This window comes from Buteo buteo, chromosome 22 (genome assembly GCF_964188355.1).
Source record: "Buteo buteo chromosome 22, bButBut1.hap1.1, whole genome shotgun sequence".
Lineage (NCBI taxonomy): Eukaryota > Metazoa > Chordata > Aves > Accipitriformes > Accipitridae > Buteo > Buteo buteo.
Window position 1 is genome coordinate 4818087 of NC_134192.1, and position 19461 is coordinate 4837547.

General features: G+C 42.6%; 1 protein-coding gene across 4 annotated transcripts in view; it reads left to right on the forward strand.

Moving 5' to 3' along the window:
- Positions 1-19461, forward strand: part of COL4A6 (collagen type IV alpha 6 chain) — a 142714-nt gene that overhangs the window by 119643 nt on the left and 3610 nt on the right. For all 4 annotated transcript variants that reach the window (XM_075053673.1, XM_075053671.1, XM_075053674.1 and 1 more), the window contains 20 exons: positions 2560-2631; positions 3061-3168; positions 4298-4519; positions 4765-4926; positions 6929-7099; positions 7801-7944; positions 8221-8346; positions 8662-8843; positions 9105-9168; positions 9692-9766; positions 10151-10258; positions 11040-11147; positions 11570-11641; positions 12930-13055; positions 13409-13525; positions 14968-15129; positions 16096-16194; positions 16473-16619; positions 18339-18455; positions 19220-19411. In XM_075053673.1, the coding sequence (XP_074909774.1) occupies positions 2560-2631; positions 3061-3168; positions 4298-4519; positions 4765-4926; positions 6929-7099; positions 7801-7944; positions 8221-8346; positions 8662-8843; positions 9105-9168; positions 9692-9766; positions 10151-10258; positions 11040-11147; positions 11570-11641; positions 12930-13055; positions 13409-13525; positions 14968-15129; positions 16096-16194; positions 16473-16619; positions 18339-18455; positions 19220-19411 (2574 nt within the window). The remainder of the gene's footprint in view (positions 1-2559; positions 2632-3060; positions 3169-4297; positions 4520-4764; positions 4927-6928; positions 7100-7800; positions 7945-8220; positions 8347-8661; positions 8844-9104; positions 9169-9691; positions 9767-10150; positions 10259-11039; positions 11148-11569; positions 11642-12929; positions 13056-13408; positions 13526-14967; positions 15130-16095; positions 16195-16472; positions 16620-18338; positions 18456-19219; positions 19412-19461) is intronic.

Consider the following 19461-nt stretch of genomic DNA (forward strand, 5'->3'; position numbering starts at 1 on the left):
AGCAATGTGTGTGTAACATCTTGCGATTGTGGTATTTGTTGCCCATATCCATTTGAAGCATAAATTGGATTATGGATATTTTAGTTTTGAACCTCTGTTCTTAAAGCGAGTGCTGACTGTGAAGATGAATTGCTGTCACAGATAAAAATAGAGCATGCTTTGGCTTTGTGTGAGAATGGAAGTGTTATTGCAACTCTGTGTAGATACGTTGTCATGAATATAGTAATTTTTAAATGAATTTTGCTGCTCAGTGAATGCCTTGCATCAAGATAAAAGTAATGAACTGAGAACTGACCTTTGGTTCTCTCACATCAAAGTAGAAAATGTTCTGATGTTTCCTTCAGAATTTGCATAGCATCTCAGTATGTGAGTAGATGAGACACCCTGGGGGTTGTGTTCCCTCTTGTTCCCTGCTACATCCCACTTTCCACATAAGCCTGGCTTGTTTCTTTATACTAGAGCTGATACCTGTTAGCAGCCCCTGACTAGCTAGAATTTGAGATAGGATTGTTCTTTCTTCTCACAAGTCTGAATAATGAAATCATGAAAATTAGGGTTGAGGATGGAATGAAAAGGGGTAGAAGTGGTAGGTCAAACCAGAATCACTTTCTGTCATTTGGCACTATGAGAGGGGTGCTCAAATCTGCCTACCCTGACTGGGTTTGGGGCTGGGCCCTAAACTGAAAGTTCAACTTTCCATCTCTGGTTGAACGTAGGCATTGAAGTCAGAAGATTTTCATGCAGCCTTTTGTGAACTGAGTTGGAATCTATTGAGAAGAACCCAAGAAGTATGTCATTGAACCAGTTCTTAGCACTGTTTCAATCAAAAAAATCACAGGGATCTTTACACCCTTTGCACCAGAAAAGATGCATTGGGTTACTTTATGAGTTTTTGTCCTGGCCTATGTCATTTTCAGACCCCTATTCTCACTGTCAGTGTCGGAAACAAAAGCCATACTTATTATCCATACAGAAGTCCACTGATTTGATTTGATTTGATTTGATTTATCCAGGAAATAGTTTGACTCAGGGTCTTTTGTTAATAAAATCTGTTAGTCATCTGAAAATGTTAATCTTTTCCAAAAAAGAGTGTTTAGCTCCTGTTGCTGTGCTGGAAGAAATACTTCCAGTGTTGCCTGATTTAGACCAGATTACCTCCTCAGAACTGAAAGCAGTCACAATTTGGAGTGCTCTTGAATGGCTGATGAATAAATTTGGCTTGTCAGTCTGGGCATGGAGCTTGAATAGAATGATCCTGCAAAGAGAGTTGTAGGGAAATGAGAAACAATGTGTCTGTGATACCTGATTATCTCATCCTTAATGGGCCTTCTAGTTGATGCCAGATTTGAATTAGCAAATATTGGGCAACAGTGCAGTTAGGCAACTGTTTCTCTGTGCATATAGAAGTGTTCAGAGTAATGAAAAAAACCACCTCTCTTCCCCAAATTTGCTTTAGTAGTCATCTTTTGTATGTAGTCTCTCTGACTAAATAGCTTTTAAAGCCCTTTAGATTTTCATTTTTAGAAAGTGTATGATAGTTTAAGGCTAAGCCAGCTGTTACAGCATAGGAGCTAATTCTAGAGTTTTAGCACAGACTCCTCTTAAAATAACTGGAAGCATTTCTGGAGTTGGAAATTCTTGAATTAGTTTTTGTGATAATAAATTCTGTGACTGTGTATGTGACTTCAAATTGTCAGTGACCTACAAGGAGGAATGTTGGAAGTGTTTGAGAACTTTCAGGTAAAACCGATGTGCTAGCAATGCTGATAATGACACATAAATTTCCTTCCTCTGAAGAGGGATTGCTAGTACAAACAGAGCCTTTTTTTGAGAGGTGGAAGGCAGTCAAAGAGCTTTGCAATTGCCGAGTCTTGTTTCCTGCTGATAAACTCCTAAGCCATGTGGTTATTTCTTACTCTGACAGACTGTAGAAGAAGCAGTTGGAGAATAAGGCTGAAATGCAAAATCCTTGCTGTTCTACCCTCCATGCATGCATTTCTCTGGCCTAAAATCTTGGGTGACAGGTTTATTTAAACACCTGTTGATATTCCCTAGGTATGTATTTTACCTTGAATGTGCACATTTTAGTATTTCATACTATAGTGTACTGTTTATGTACAGCTTAGAAACATCCTCGGTTTTTAAAAGTTAGGTACACCTGTCAGCTCCCACTGACTTTGAAAGCTCTCAGCCTGGACCTTAAGCTTTCGGAGGCACAGACTGCCTTTTCAGTGCCTGTTGCATAGCCCCTATCATAGGGAGAACCAGTTGCCGAGTGGAAGCAATGGATATCACACTACAAGTATTCCACAGCAGTAGTTGCTACCTTTTACTGGTCATGCAGTAAGTCAGTAGTAGGGATGAGACTAGACAATTGCCAGGTTCCAAATGCCTTTTCTTTAACATCACATATTTGAGATGACAGCAGTGTTTGATGTGAATAAGTTCAGTCACAGCCGCTGATGATGTGTCCTGTAAAAAACATCTGGATACTAAATGTTCCTCTTCTGACTGTCTCTGAAAGGGGCTGTGTGCAACCTCAGTATTTCTTTGTTTTAGGTATCACCTTGCCCTGCATAGTTCCTGGAGCATATGGGCCCCCAGGGACTCCCGGCTTTCCAGGATTGCCAGGTAGGGAGACGAGCTGATTGTAATGCACTGACTGACTACCAAGAAGCACTTATTCCTCAAGGAAGATAATACCTGCTAATTAATCTCCTCTGAGTGATAGTTATTCCAGAGAGTTAACTGGCAGAACAATGTTCTTTTTTTTTTTTTTTTTTTCCAAAGAGACTAGGCTTAAATCCCATGGAAGATCATAATGACTGCACCATTTTTTCCCTTTCAAGTAGTCTCTGAACACAAACCCTCTCCTTCTGTGTTTATGCAGCTGATGAAAGAGCCATAGCTTTGAGACTTTATTTAGCTTAAATTGTGTATCGAGTGAGTATTTTTAGCACTAGCTTTGCAGAAAAGATTTGATCCTGTTTTTTCATGCTATGTTTTTGTCTTCTACTATTCATTCATTAATATTATTTATTAATATATTTTTACCCTTAGGTTCTAAAGGCAGCAAAGGCTTTCCTGGCTTTCCAGGCCAACCTGGATTACATGGGTCAAAAGGACAGCCAGGGTCTCCAGGAATAATAGGCTTGCAAGGGGAACCTGGTAAGAGGGAAGTTACTGCAGTTCTTTTTATTGTCTGATTAATGTGTACAATATTTTATCAAAAGAGTTGCCCAACCTTTTAGGACACTTTTCTGCCTGGTACATTCATAATGCTCCACTGAGAGCTCCACTGTGCTCCTTCCAAATGCAATCTCTGCAAGCAAAGAGTTGCAGCTTGGAGGAAAACAAAAGAAATGTTCAAGATACTTGTTACCTGCCTATAATATTATATTGCTGCTGGAAGAAAAGAGGACAACCAACACAATTTGTTTCTCCAGAGACCGTTGTCATGTGCATTGTAACAGTTTAGGTTAACTACAAGTTTAGTGTAAAGCTTGTTTTAAGGAGTAAAGGCACGCTGTACACAGTGTTTGGACTCATTTTAGCTGTGGGAATGTCTGATGGTTGTGTAAATAAAGAGCAAGAAGCAGAGGTATTGAGGGATGATTCCTAAAGCTATGTTGCTGCATATCCATTGGGTTTCTCTGGATGTGGAATCCTTTCACTACATTAAGGGTGGATATCATCTTTATGGGGTCACTGATTTCAGGACATAACCCCTGAGCAGTGTGACACATCCACACAGCAGTACAGTTTAGTGTCTGCTTGGTACAGGGAGAGTACTTCCAGTCGTCCTTGTACCAAGGCTGCCAGTGTCTTCTGCCCCACAGTCCCAGAAGTTGTCTGACGCAGAGGACAGAGTAAGAAAAGTGTGATGAATATAACATCTTTGGAGCTTTTGCGGTTGATGGTGGTAGTGAGATACTGCCTGTCTGTAGCCTGAAATGGCCATCTTCCTCCTTTTTTTTGTCCTTTTTGCCTAATCTGCCATCTAGTGAAACCAAGCTTGTAAAGCTGCAACTAGCTGCAGCTCCCAGATACTCCTAAAGTATTCTTTTCTTTTTTTAAAAAAAAGAATAGTATGAAAGGCTATTTTAACTGTTTTAAACAATTTCATCACGTTCTGTCATGAAGTGTTGTTTCTAATTCAGTACTGAAACATTCTGCAACTTTCCAAACAACTTTATCTTGCATGGAAATTTTTTAAATGTTGATTTTGTTAGAGATGCTATTGGAACCAGGTATTCTGTACTTCTGCTGAGTGACATTTACTGTTTTCCTCTTTAAGGCTTCCCTGGGCCTCGAGGAGAGCAAGGGTCACAAGGACTTCCAGGACTGGATGGAACAGATGGTTTGCCTGGGAAAATGGGTGCTTCAGGCTTAGCTGGAGCAAAAGGAACTCCTGGAGATGTATTTGGTGCTGAGAGTGGAGCCCTGGGAGAGCGTGGCCGACCTGGACTCCCAGGTGATAAAGGGCTTACAGGTGATCTTGGATTTCCAGGACCAAAAGGTAAGCACTGATACTGCTTGTATCTGGGAATATCAAACTGTTTCTCATTCAAAAATCTTTCCTCTTTCCAATCTCTTTAAGGTACTGTGTTAGCAATCCTCTAAGCTGCTCACAGGTGGCAGCAATTTGCTGGTTTTCTCTTAGAATCTAATGCAACTCAAAGGCTTTTATTAAAACTCACTTTTTAGTTAAAAGTGTGAATTTTGTTTTATTTGTTCTATAACCTCCCACCTCTCTGTTCCCAGGGTTAGATGGAAGACCAGGCCTCCTAGGTATTAAAGGTGAACAGGGTAATCCAGGATATTCGGGTGTCCCTGGATTGCGGGGACCTCCTGGTCCTGGAGGTCCTTTTGGCATTAAGGGAAAACCAGGACCCTTGGGGTCAGTTGGCCTTGCAGGAGCACCAGGTATGTAATGTCTTCAGATGAAGACAAGTCGCTAAGCTGAATGCTGCAATGTTGAGGAAGTGTGGGAGAGATTTGACATTTGCTAAGAGCGAACTCCTACCTCTGGTTGGGGGTAACAGTGTGCAGAATTTGAGCCTTTTGCCTCTGACTGCTGGATAATTCCTGCTTAGAAATGTTGCCCAAGACTGTAAGAAGTATAGGAGAAAGCATCTTAAATGTCTTGATATTTTTAACATCTCTGCTCTTACATGCTGGCTATATCATTAACTAATCTTCATTTCCCATTTTCATGACAATTAATTTCTAATGCATAAGGTTGCTTGAAATGTGACTTTGATAAGATTGAAAAATTGTTGGTTTCCTCAGAACAAGCACTTAAGTCTTCTCTTTCTCTTCACTGGGGCAGAAGAGAAATTTATTTCCCTTCACTTTAAGGGGAAAAAAACCCACCACTTGAGTACAGCAGTATCTCTCAATCTGCACAGACTAAAGTGTTCCATGATAACAGTATATGCAAGACTTGAGAACGCAGCGAAGAAAGACCTGGGAATTAGTAGATAATGGTCTATGACATAATTCGTCTATTCTCACATGCAGAAAGACAGTGCTGGAGCACAGTAACAACAAATGATTGAAAGCAGTAACATCATTTGAGATTAAAATGATAGAGTTTTAAAGTTGGGGTTTTTTTTATTTTGACATTAACATTGCTTCTGCCTCTCTATTGTTTTACATTTTTTGGACTGTATGCCATATATGACTTTCCTTCAACTGTTTTTAAAAACCTCCCATTGCTAGGATGATAAGCTCCAAATGATTAAGTTTTTTGCAGCTGTAGTCTCTCTGAATCATTAAGTTCTTTTGTACCCTTGTTCTTTCTGTTTATATATTTTGTCTGTTTTTTCCTTCACCATGTTTCTATTCCATTTATCATCAACTCTCCATTTCTGATGTCACACTGTTTGGTTATGGGTTCTTCACATAGGCTGTCAAGGTGAGAAAATGCAGTGTAGCATAAAAGCTCATGGACTAACAACCTAGCTTTTAATGCTACAAGAATTGCATTGACTATAGGTGATACCCCTTATTATTGCTAATCAAACCAGAAGGCAAAGAACCATTGTAGTGAGAATGCTCAGACAGTAAAAAAGCCTGAAACCTGTAAGGAAATCCTTAACATGTGCAGATTTTAAGTGTGTGTGTTTTCTTTGTCTTCTTAAATAGAGCAGCCATTTCATCTTCTGCTTTAAAAAATACTGGGTTGTAGCTTAAAATGTTTCAGCCCTGAGTATAACAAAGCTCGTATATTGGGTGCTACTGCTGCAAATGCCATTTTTCAGAAGCCACCTGATTTTCCCGTCTTTTCCTCCCTTTGGATCTGAGCATTCTGTTTTCAATGGTTTGAGCCTTTACTTGTAATTGTAAACCATTACAAAGCTTCAGCTAGAAACAGTCTGAAACACTTAGAGGCAAAATAGTGCATATGATCTTGGTTTTGTGACAGCACAATCAGAAGCTTGTTCCCTTAGTGAGCAATCTGCTCTTGAGAAGTAACACTTTAACTACCAAGGTGGAAAAGAAACTTGTAAAAACAAGCCTCTCCAGTTGATCTCTGGTTCACCCAGAGGACGGCATAGGTAGCAGAAGCTGACAGTAATGATGCTCGCCATTCTGGTTTGGTGCCTTGATGATAAAGGTAAGACTTGTGCGCTACAGTTTAGTGTCTGGCAAAGGAGACAAAAATGGACACATCATAAGGGGTTTCACTCTTGCCAGTTGTGTAGTGATGTAGGCAGTAACCCTCTTCATAGGTATTTTATTATTAGATGACTAATGCTTTTGCAACTCTAAGCTTTATGCCTTCTAGTAGGCTGCATGTGCCGTAAGGTCCATTTGTCATATTAAAAACAATGCTGTGTTTAAACAGTTTGGGAAGCTGTCCGCAAATCGTCCTAGTGTTTGTGTGACATAATCTATTGAGTTCTTTCTTGTATTGGTTCAGGACTTCCTGGAGTCAAAGGCTTGGCTGGGGATGTAGGTCCACAAGGCCCTGCTGGTATGAAAGGCTTTCCAGGTCTTGATGGTGCTCCAGGATCTCCTGGGGAAAGAGGATTCTTAGGGCCACCTGGGCCTTTTGGTCAAGATGGACGTCCGGGTTTTTCTGGGCCAAAAGGTATGTGTTCCACTAGGGGAATAGCCTGAGATTACTGTGCCTACAAAAAAATAGCCTTATTGATACTGGCTTTAGGCCCAACTTGTCAGAAGAGAATGAATGCCCAACTAGTGTTGGAATGCATTTGTTTTGCTGCTGAGTTATGAATTACGAATGATGGATTTAATTATCAAATCTTGGTTATAAGGAGATCCACCTTAAAGGACTTGGGCCCTTATGGACAAAGGACCATGTAAATCAAGATAGAAAGACAGGAAAATTGAAGCAATGAGGAACAGCGAATGAAATTTATAGAAGGGAGAGAATGAAGCACAAACCAAATAGGAAGTAAAAATTTACGATTTGTGTGGTCATTAAGCATCAATACAGTAGTTGGTTACTTGGAGAATTCTAGGTTATTTTAGGTGGAGAGCAATAGAGCTATGTAACTGCATGTTGCTCTCTTGGAAATTGATGGGGTTTTGCTCTCCAGTGGAAGCAGGACCGGGGTCTTCAAGGTGATCTGAAAAGTGCTGGTTTAAAGTATCATGAGTGAAGACTCATGAGAGAAGTGGCCGTGCTGTGCTTGTGTCATGAAGTTTTACTACCCAGATTTGGGTGATTGGCCAGACCCATGCTGCCTCTACCTGCCAGCTAGGTTGGAATGCAGTGTACCAGAAGAGACTAATTTTCCCTTTCTATTTCTCAACTTTTCTATACAGGCGAGAAAGGGTCTTCTGGCCTGCTTGGTTTCCCTGGCATGCCAGGCCTGCCTGGTGTCCCTGGGGTGAATGGGTTTAAAGGAACTCCTGGCACAGCTGGAGGAAAAGGGAACCCTGGAGCTGTGGGACTCCAAGGTCAAAAAGGTGGGAAACAGCTGAAAGGCTTTTGCTGGCTGTGCAGCAGAGGGACTTAGGAGGCCCTTCTGAGATGTCTTCATATTTAATGTTTTCTTCTAAATACTGTGTTCTTTTCTTCCTTGTAAAATACTTTGGCCTGGTTGCCAAAGATGCTGAGCACTTACTGATGAATTTGTATCAGGACACATGGAAGTTCTGTTTTTGTCTGCCAGCTTCTAGTGTTATACCCTTTTTCTGTTAGATTATTTTGCAAGAAGATTTTCTGACTTCTTATTTCTTCAGGTGACAGAGGTGATGTAGGTCCACCTGGTCTTCCTGTTCTTGGGCTTCCAGAACAGGCATTGGAATTCAAAGGAGACAAAGGAGATCCTGGATTAGCTGGACTTGGAGGATTCCCTGGACCTAGAGGTATTTCACAACATTGTAGTTAGTTGCCAGTATCAGTTGTTCAGTAACTGTGCTTATTCTCAGGGCAGTATGGTCTATCCTTTTGACAGCGCCCGCAGTAATACTATTTTATCTTCTGTCATTCACATTCTAGCAAGAGTTGCATATGGCAGTTCTGAATGTTTAGAAAACGATTTTCCTTTGAAGCTCTGTTTGGCAGAGCTAATGCCATCCCTTCTTTCTCTTTAAGGGGAGCTTTGGGTAACAGGTCAATTGGCCCAAATGAGCTGAATGTCTGTATTATGAAATTAAATTATACTTTATTGTATAACCCAGGTGATAAAGGAATCCCAGGAAGCCGTGGGCAGCCTGGTCTCCCTGGTCCAATTGGGTCAGCAAGCAAAGAGAGAGGTCTTCATGGTGACCCAGGCTTCCCTGGTCCACCTGGACAGCCTGGGCTGCCAGGACAGAAGGGTACACATGGTATCATAGGATTTCCAGGAATGCCAGGAGAGAGGGTAAATATCTTCTTAAGTATCTTCATCTTCTCTAAGTGCTCTTAGGAAAATCCTGTGTTCTAATTCGTACTTCTGTAGCAAAGCAGCAGAAACTGGCAGGATTTTTCCTCACAAAACTTCCAGATTGTTTTTGTTTGGCTCATACTGTTGAATGATACTTCGGATAATATTTCTTCCTACGTCTTTGTGGTCTGTTATCCTACATGACCCAAACTTGGAACAGCAAGAATAAAAAGCAAAATTTTGGTGGGTTTTTTTCAGGGTTCAGATGGTATCACAGGAACACTTGGATTCCCAGGACATATTGGCCTCCCTGGTCCAAAGGGTAAGGAATCTTTCATAGTGTACATGGTCTTTCAGCACACACAGTCCTAATATTCATGACTAAAATGAATGAGTAGTGTTCTAGAAGTGTCCATTGCTCTCCAGTGACTGGCTCTGAAGTACATGTCCCCTTGTAAGGGGCTTCCTTCAGATGAGACCAGTCCCAAGCCAAATGCCTAAATACTTTATGGTCCTTTGAAAGTTTGGCCACAGCACTGTGTGAAGCATGTTGGACAGTATGAGAGGCACCCTTTTCTCTCATCTCCTTCTGTCAAAACTATAAAGGGCAGGATGTTGTGGAATTACCCATAAATGTTTGTATTATGCATTCACATGAGTGAATTTGCATCCGTTGCTGTTTATGAGCATTTTCAAACTCAGGTACGTCACTTACTATTGTTTTTGTTTGCTCCATGGATTTGAAGTATAGGCAAGGTTTATTTTCATAAACAAGGCTATTAAGCAGCCCTGAAAACTGCTCCCCACAGTCAGTTAGGTGTCCCCACCTTGTCTTTCTTTTTCAGGTGAGCAGGGAGAATCTGTTGGCATTCCTGGCATTGCTGGAACAAAAGGAGAGCGAGGGGACCCAGGGTTCCCAGGTAAAGTAACCCTCACTTCAAGAATGCAAAATTTTAGAGATTAAACAGGATAGCATTGCCCAATTTGGGTATTTTTGTAATCTATACATTTAAATACTTCAGTCCTCTCCTGGAAGTGAGATCTGAGGAGTCTGGAATCCAGGTGGGGCACAAATCTGGATGATAATTAACATGTCTGAGAACAGCCCAATTCTAGTGCTGGGTCCCACTTCACTTCTTGAGGAGGAATTTGTGAACTTGGACTGGTATTTGGCGTCCAGGGCCCAGACCGTGGCTAAGCAGACACAAGTGCTGCAGCCTCAACATAATGTGCTTCTCATTCTCTTCCTGCCTTTCTCCAGTTTTACTTGTGCTCTAGCATGCTGTCTGGTTTTATCCTTTCAGGAGAGAGAGGGAGAGAAGGACTCAAGGGTGAACCAGGCTACCCAGGAAACACTGGGGTGAATGGACTCAAAGGCAGCCCAGGAGATCTTGGCCAAGAAGGACCAGCAGGTACTGGACTAAGCATCTAAGTTCTGCAGTTCATGGTGTAACTGTGGACAACCTCACCTTGTTGTTTCCTTAGCCCTGGTTGGCCTGTCTCAGCTGAGGTTTAAACAAGAAGGTTGACAAGAAGATGGGAATTTTCTTTGATACTAGTGTAAGGTGTCACCTTGTCCTGTCATGACCAATCCTGTGGGTCAACTGTGTGGTGAATCCTGTACAATAGAAACCTAAAGGAATTCTTTTAACAAATAAGGAAGACCTTAGTTAGATACAAGCAGTAGCAGCTTCTTTGCAGATGCTTATGGGCAAGGCTGCTCTAAAATCTTCCACTGCAACACTTCCGTCTGTTCCCTCTCTAGAGCCGAACCTACCCAGAATGATGGCTACAAGTGCCTTTGGGTAGTGGTGTACTACCAGGTAGATTCTCAAATTGTTATCAAGATTAAAGACGGGATAACAGTGAAAGCCGTTATTGGAATATTTTATTTGAAAAACAATTTAATTAGTTATTCAGTATGTGAACTGTTCCAGGGTGTCACTTGGTGGATGATGAAGAATATCACTGCTATGGTTTAAAAAAAAAAAAGAGCTATCAAATAAATAGCTTGATAAATGCTATGCTAGTAGTGGTAGTGAGGAGAGAGTTGGATCTGGTTTTGCTTTATCTAAATAGCAGTTTATTCACCCGTCTTACGAGTTAAGTGTGGGAACAGAAGCTGTAAGATGGAGCTGTGAGCTGTTCCATCCTGGATGTGTAGTACAGGAACATTTTTCTGCTTGTTTTTAGGAATCCCTGGAAATGCTGGGCTGAGAGGAATCCCTGGGCCATCAGGACCTCCAGGGCAGCCAGGACCTGTTGGATTCCCTGGAGCTCGTGGAACAGCAGGACCTAAAGGTATATCTGGAGCCTGCACATGGTGGGAGAAACTGGGCCAGAAAACCAGTGTTTGTGGTCAAGTATATCACAGCAGGCAGGCAGCACTGTTATGTGTGGGCCAGCTGTGCGTGGGAAATCAGCTCATTTCTTGGCAATGTTAGTGCAGGCACCAGCTGCTAGAAATAAGCAGAGGAGTGGTTGGAAAGGGAGAGGCTCTCACTTGATTTAGATCACTGATGGGTGTTCACTGAGGGTAAAACCAGTGAGAGCAGTGGGAAGAGTTTCCATGAAGGGGGCCTGTGTGAAGGAACACATACTGTGTTCCCCTGTGTGTCAGGTTTCTCGTACATGTTGTAGTCTCCGTGAAACATCTTATGCATTTCCACCTAACTAGATCATTTGCTGAATTGCTCACTTATGTGTTCCCAATGTCTCTTCAGGGTTTCATGGATTCCCAGGTTTAAATGGTCTGAATGGCTTGCCAGGCACAAAAGGGTCTCCTGGAACACCAGGTAAAGGAAACGTGTAGTAGAAGTGTTATCGCTGGGGAAATGCATACACTGGTCCATCACGAGAGCAGTGTTCTCCACAAAACTCCCCTATTTCACCCCGTTCTGGATTTAATTATATCCTGAAGAAAAAACTCAGGATACTGAATGTGCATGAACAAATTCTTCTTTAATGCCAGTAAGAATAGGATGCAGCCTCTTGAGTGAAGAGGCTTTTCTGTTGATGGTTCTCCTTAAGTTCCTGAAGGACTATGTCACTGCTGAAAAGTTGATGGAATGAAATCATAAAACTCTTCCATTTCTAATGGATGCTTGATTTTAGCAGGGCGGCACAAAATGTTTGCTTTGAGCTGGGCTTAGCGATGGCATGTTTCCTTACTGCTTTCCATAGCCCTCCGTTATATGGAGCTCAAGAAAGGCATCAGTAAAATCAGAAGCTGGTTTCTTTGATTAGATTCTGGATTCTGCTTTTGGGAAGCTTCTGCTGGATTTTTTTTGTATTTTTAGCCATATGAAATAGAATGTGGTTCTGTTTTGCAAAAAGTGTTTTACTAAATGTAAAGAGATGGAGAAAGACCTTACCAAAGAGACTTGTTTAGTTACAGTCATCTTGTAAAGCAGCACTTAAAATTTGTGGCAGACATTTTATGCATGGAAAAGGACAAACAGTCTTGATGTGTACAACTCGAGTGCTACCTGTGTTTTCTTTGTTTAAAACATTCTCTATTGGAAGGTAATGGTTTACAGGATATAGATCCTCCACAATCTTCCTGTCTGAGAGAGCTGCTTAGTATTTACTCTTACCAGAGTGACACGCTGAACATCTCCCTGCAGCTCTTCCTGGGAGCCTCTGCCCTGCACCACTTGTGCCTCAGTGTGTCTTCTGCAGTAGTCTGTGCAAACTGATCTCTCCATGTTGGAGCATGAAGCCCACTAGATTATTTGAAGACTAGGAGCTTGAGTCCATGTTGCGTCCTCTTGAGAGACACAGCATACGGGCTGGCAGGCAAATCCTGTCACAGAAGGGCTATGTTCACATCCTTGTACAAGAGCTTGTGGGAAGACCAGAAGTCATATGCTTCTCTCTCAGCATCCTGCAGATTGTTTAAATTCACTCAGCACAACCAGAGTAGCACATGAGGAACCAAATCTTTTTCTGTTGCTCTGCTGAAAACAGCAGAGAGAGTAATAAATGGCTAATTTTTTATTACAACTCAGTTTGTGTAATAATTTAACTGCTATTAGACAATTTGAATAGGCTCTCTTATCTTTGTTAACTGTGTTTAATTAGGTCTGAGTGAAGCTGGACTGAAAGGCCCTGCAGGTCTCCCAGGTCCGAAGGGTGAAGAAGGTTCTCCAGGCTTGGGTAGAGGAGCTCTAGGATTCCCTGGACCAAAAGGCTCATCAGGAGACATGGGTAAATATTGATGTTCTGGAAGCCCAGTAGGATATATTGCAGCTCAGGTTAATGGGTTGCATGGTCAGCAGAATTACCAAAGAGAACTCCTCAAGCCACAAAGGTGGTTAGTAGTTTGATAGGTAAACGTTAAATTTGTGATGTGCCTATATATTTGAGAAACAGTTAGTTACACTGTTCTTACAGTGTCTATACCTCTCCTGAACAGCAGAATATATAATTTTTCCCCTCGTGTAGTGACATGTCTCTTTATTCTCCTCAATATAAACACTACTCAGCCATTACTGTCCATGTCTATGAAGATCACTGCAGAGCTTTGGGTACACTCTCTCACTTTGTATTTCTTATTCTAGGTCCCCCTGGTCCTGTGGGACTGCCTGGCTTGCCAGGAACACCTGGAGCTTCTCTTCCTTCTGATATACGTGGGAGACCTGGGGATGCTGGCCATCCAGGAACTGATGGGAGTTCAGGTATGAAGAAAGGCCTCTTCAGGAGAGTGGACTAGCTGAGGGGATTTCTGTTTCTTTACGTGCTTCCTTTGAAGTGCTCTGAGAGGAAATGTCTTAGATGAGTAGTGTCACTCTAATAACCTGGGGTTGAGAACAGGGATTGAGAATGGGGAGATCTGTTTTCAATTCCTGCTATTGAATCCTTATTTGATTTAGCCTGTTATTAAAGCTCTCTAGTTCATACTCATTTCCCCTATTGTGGTACTGAAGACAGACTCGGGCGCTAAGGTAGGTACTTAAGTCCAGTGTAGTATGTCTAAATTTGGACACCAGCTCCATTTTGGACTGTGGTTTCCACAGCTGTAATCATAGGCTCTGTGTAAAGTTTAGAAGTATCCTGTGTGAGCTGGGAGGGAGCAAAGCTTCATTGCTACTTAGAGGCATTTGCCATAGGGTTGACAGCAAGCACAGTTTGAAAGATTTGTCATGATGGCATTGGTACCCATTCAGTACCTCACCACCTTGCCAGAGAGGCTGAGACTCTAGGCCTTTCCCTGGCCAAGGATTTGAAGCTATTGCTCTCATTCTCCTAAGGAATGTCTGAGTCACCAGGCTAGCTACCAGGTGGACAAGAGCTATGCTCAGGCCCAGAATCTGAAGCTAAATTACTGTGGTTAAAAGGATTTAAAAATTTATGAGACTGTCGTGGTTTAACCCCAGCCAGCAACTAAGCACCCCACAGCTGCTCACTCACTTCTGCCCCCCCGTCCCCAATGGGATGGGGGAGAGAATTGGAAAAAGTAAAACTCGTGGGTTGAGATAAGAACAGTTTAATAGAATAGAAAGGAAGAAACTAATAATGATATTAATAACAATAATACACTGACAATAATAATGAAAGGATTGGAATACACAAAACAAGTGATGCACAACGCAATTGCTCACCACTCGCCAACTGATGCCCAGTTAGTTCCTGAGCAGCGAACTGGCCCCCCCCAGGCCAGCTACCCCAGTTCATATACTGGGCATGGCATCACATGGTATGGAATACCCCTTTGGCCAGTTTGGGTCAGCTGTCCTGGCTGTGTCCCCTCCCAACTTCTTGTGCCCCTCAAACCTTCTTGCTGGCTGGGCATGAGAAGCTGAAAAATCCTTGACTTAGTCTAAACACTACTTAGCAACAACTGAAAACATCAGTGTGTTATCAACATTCTTCTCATACTGAACCCAAAACACAGCACTATAGCAGCTACTAGAAAGAAAATTAACTCTATCCCAGCTGAAACCAGGACAGAGACCCAAGTGGATATAAGCGGGTAGGGTCTCTTCTTTTTCTTTGGGAGGAGGACACCCCTGGAAATATGAACACCCAAACAATGACTGTCCTCAGACACACTGGGAATAGCCCCAGCATTTACTTTGCCTGAGAAGCAGATTGCACTAATTACCCCTGTTGTCTCTAGGTATTCCAGGTCCTCCAGGATCACGAGGGCCCCCTGGCCCAGCTTCTGACCAAGGTGACACAGGCAGTCCAGGTTTCCCTGGTGTTCTTGGCTTGCGAGGCATTAAGGGTGATGTGGGACCCACTGGTCCAATTGGACTCCCTGGAGCCTCTGGATTCAAAGGTAATCTTGTCCTGAAAGGGTCCGGGTGTGGCTTGGCAGCTGTCACCTTGATAGTATGAGTGGCTATCGTGTGGTTAGTGTGACTGCTTTGAAACGAATCCTCATTCAGATGTAGGCACAGCTGAGTTTGTTGTCCAAGTCTTCCTTTTTGGCCCATGGAGGTTTTGCCTACTGACTCCAAAAGCAGCAAAGTGAGGCCAGCTCAAGGTGCTCTTCAGTGTGTCCCTACTGTTTTTTTTTCCCTTCTCTTTTTTTTTTTTTCCTGAGTAGATGATGTCCACATGCAATGGTGCTGTGCTTGTCAACTACAGTTACCCACTTGTATTTGCCGTCTAGGCAAAGACTGGAGATGCTGTTTCATGCCACCTATCATGTATGCTCAGAGGCATAGCATGGTGGATTTCAGTCTCCATAAGAGGCTAGAAGGATTGTAGGAGTTAAGAGATCTTGTTCTGGGCTAAGGCAGGGAGCAGGCCACTCTCTCTTCGGTCTCTGCTAAAGGAGAGTAGAGGGCAGCTGCCAACATGAACTCTAGTAGCAAGGTTTCAAAGAAACCGCACAGCTCAAAAGCCAGGAAAGGGTGGAGAACCATTGCCAGGTGAAGAAATGTATGTTGTCTTTGTAGGCTGACAGATCCCCATCCCTCTGTGCTGTGCATAGAGATGGATTCCAAATAGAAAAGATATGTACTCCCCAAACACTTTCCCTGGGCTACCCAAGGAAGGGGAAGAAGACTTTCAATAATGTGTAATTATGTGGCAGTGGAAATTCTTGTTTTGAGGCTCTGCAGCCATTCTGGACATCAAAATGGGCACAGAGTTCCCTAAGAGTCGTGGCCCCCTCCATCTCAGAGCTGAAATGCTGTTGCCATTGTTGCCGTCAGTGTGCTTCTCAGTGTCCCAGCTGTGGGTCAGAATCAGGATCCTATGCTTAGCCCCTGAGGTCTTTAGCTGTGTATCTTTGCAGGTATAAGAGGTGAGCCTGGCCTTATGGGGATGCCAGGTAAAGATGGGCCTCCGGGGGATCCTGGTCACCCTGGGCTGAAAGGTGAAACGGGCCATCGAGGTGAGTGCTGAAGGATTTGAAAAGCTGTACTTTATTGCACGTGGTTTGGGCCGGGGAAGATTTCAGAGCTCCCTTAATGGGCTTCTCTGGGGAACTCTTAGTTTCTTGGAGATTGAAATAAATTAGAAAGAGTTTGACATACCACTTTTTACAAAGATACCCAGTGCTAATGTACTAAGGCAGACTTAATTTAGCATACTTCTCCTTTGTGTCAGTATTATCATCAAAACTGTGAAATTTCTGTGGGGTTCTTACACTGTCATTTGCACCATATACAGGTCTCCCTGGCCGACAAGGAGCTCCAGGTATAACCCCACAGCCAGAAGAAGTCACAGCCCCTGCAGGCTTACCTGGTCTGCCAGGAATTGATGGTGTCCCTGGCTTTGATGGAGATCCTGGATTCCAGGGCCCAGCTGGAAAACCAGGTAAAAAGTACACTCAGATCAGTGAAATGCTGGCCTTCTGGAAGAGCAACGCTACTTTCTCAAATGCATTAGGAAGGTTTACAGGTTTTTCTAATAAAGGAGATAATTCCAGCAAAATGCATACAAACATCATGTTTTATTATTATTAGAATGTATTTGATAAATTCTGGTCATGCACTTTTATAGTGTTTTTTAATTCGGTTTCCAGAATTAGGTGCAGCAGCCTGTGATGCAGCTGGTATGATACCAGCTTTGGTACTAGCAGGTGGAGTGGTCATGAAAATGATTCACCACTGAGAATTATTGGAATTGTCAATTAAATACTGTAACTTGAGCAGTGCTGGGAACTTCAGCCTGCACCACTGTGGTTCATACTGTTTGACAAAGCAACTTTGGTAGGTCCTGTACCACTTGGCTCTCCTAGGCCCAGCAAGTCCCCATGATTCCTTTCTCAGCACTGCCACTTAGGCAATTTTTAATTGTTAGTATTCTCTTTTATTCATGAAAACTCCTAGAGCGGTAACATCACTTAGCACTCGGCCTTCCTCCTAGATATTATCCTCAACCCCGTCATGGTGAATGGAGCTGTGTTACTTCCTGGCTTCCTGTTGTCATTTCCTAAAGTGGATAAATGTTCAGGGAGTAAAAGCTGAGAGAGGCTTTATTAATACTGGTCAGGCAATCAGGTAACAGATGCTGCAGAGCGGTGGAAAGAGATAAGTTCACTGGGAAATTACCCCTATTTATACTATTTTTAATGCTTAATCTTTACAAAAGTTGTGCAAATGTACAACCATCTGTTTCCCAGTCACATGTTTCTTTATACTAATATTAACATTCCGCATTACTGATCACATGCTAGGTATCTTGCTCTGTGCAATTGCATAACGCCTTCTGTCTCTTTATACTATTTTCTTATGTTTTAACTTGTACCATCCTGAACACTTATTTTATTGTTGGTTTATCCAATCTGTGCCAGACCTTTCTGCTTTGGAGTCAGGACAGTCCTGGGTGGACTCTAATGGTCCATAGGCAGGCACCTCCTCTTACATCTCACTAAATTCTAAGCCTTTATATTTTGAGCACCCTTCACTGCCCTGAGACATTTTAAAGCTTTGTCAGTCAGATGCTCATCATTGAATATTGTGTGGAGGAGGGGAAAGGTGAATTTAGTCCAAGTCAATGGCTCTAATTTTACATAATATTTAGGCTGAACATCCAAGGCCAATTTTCTGGTTTGAAAAAAGGGTGAAATCAAGCAAAAGAAGTGACTTCATGTGTTAAGCAAAATTTCAGCAAGGTAGCTCAACTTTCTTCAGCTTACAACAGCTGGGCCGTTATACCAGAGGATTCTTGTTTTCACAGTGGCAGGAATCTTGCGAGACAGATACGAGAAGAGTTCACAGACTTCCACAGCCATCAAATTGAAACCTGAGTCTTAGGTCCAATGTGGCTTCAGACTAAAATCAGTAGCTTATCCCAGATCTCAGTGCTGCACTTTCAGCCTCGTCTAATGTTCAGCTGCACCTCTTGATCCTTTAACAGACAGTCAGATCATGTGGAATCCCTGTACGGAGTTTGTCGTTTGTAACCACAGCTGTTGTAGAGTGAGCTCTCAGCATGGCTGCTGACAACATATTTCTCTTCTGGAATATGACTGCATGAGTGAAGGCATTAGTGTGAGGAAATAATGATAGTAATAATTGTATTTAATCTCAGGTACAAAAGGTCTGCCAGGAAGATCTGGTTTGAAAGGACGTGATGGTTTACCTGGATCACCTGGCATAGTTGGGGATCCAGGACCTTTGGGTGCCCCAGGACCACAAGGATTTGAAGGTAATTTTATGATTTGGGGAGCACAGATCAGAAAGAAGCAATCAGTAGAATTCTGTTTGCCTACAGGTTCTGCAAAGACCCTCCCCAACCCTCAATTACCTTAGGAAGACCTAGGAATGTACACGATCTTGTGTCTTCTGTCTCCACTGAAGTAAATTTAGTCTTCAGTGAGGAAGATTATGTCATGTGTCATTGTTGTCTATCACTGCTGGTGTTTCCCTAGGTACAATTCTGAACATCTTTTGGTTTTAATGTTTTGTGGATGTGGGAGTCATCTTGAAGGTCTAGATAAGCGAAACGGTATTCACAGTGAACACAGCTGTGAGGGTTGGATAGCAGAGGAAAGGCACAGTGAGAGAGATTTGGATTCTGCCACAGATTTGTTGTACAACTTTTGGCCTTTCTGTGTCAAAGGAATATCATAATGAAGAGCACTATAGCAAAAATGAATTTATTAGGCTTTGGTTGGTGCTTTGAGATACTCACCATTATTGTACCGTTGAGATATGTGCTAACACATTGGCATCAGAGTTGTTGGGCAAAGAAAGAAAATTAAATGAGGTAGGAAATGGGTGAGTGCTAGTGTGAAATGGCTGCTTTTAGAACTGATAAGTCTAGTTACACATATAACAACCATCAGAACTTGGGCTTCTCATTGTACATGACTGACATAAACACAATGACAGCAATGTCAAAATCAGGTATAGAACCAGCTGATGTCCACACTGCCTATCAGTAATAGTGACTCCTTTTCTGTCTTCTAGGTGTTGCTGGAAAGCCGGGCTCGCTTGGTTTGCCGGGAATGCCTGGTCGGAGTGTGGGTGTTGGATACACTTTAGTGAAGCACAGTCAGTCAGACCAAATCCCACCTTGTCCCATAGGAATGAATAAGCTCTGGGATGGCTACAGTTTATTGTACGTGGAGGGGCAGGAAAAGTCACACAACCAGGATCTTGGTGAGTTGACAGAATTCTCTCAGGCACAAACAATGTAGGCCAAAATCCCA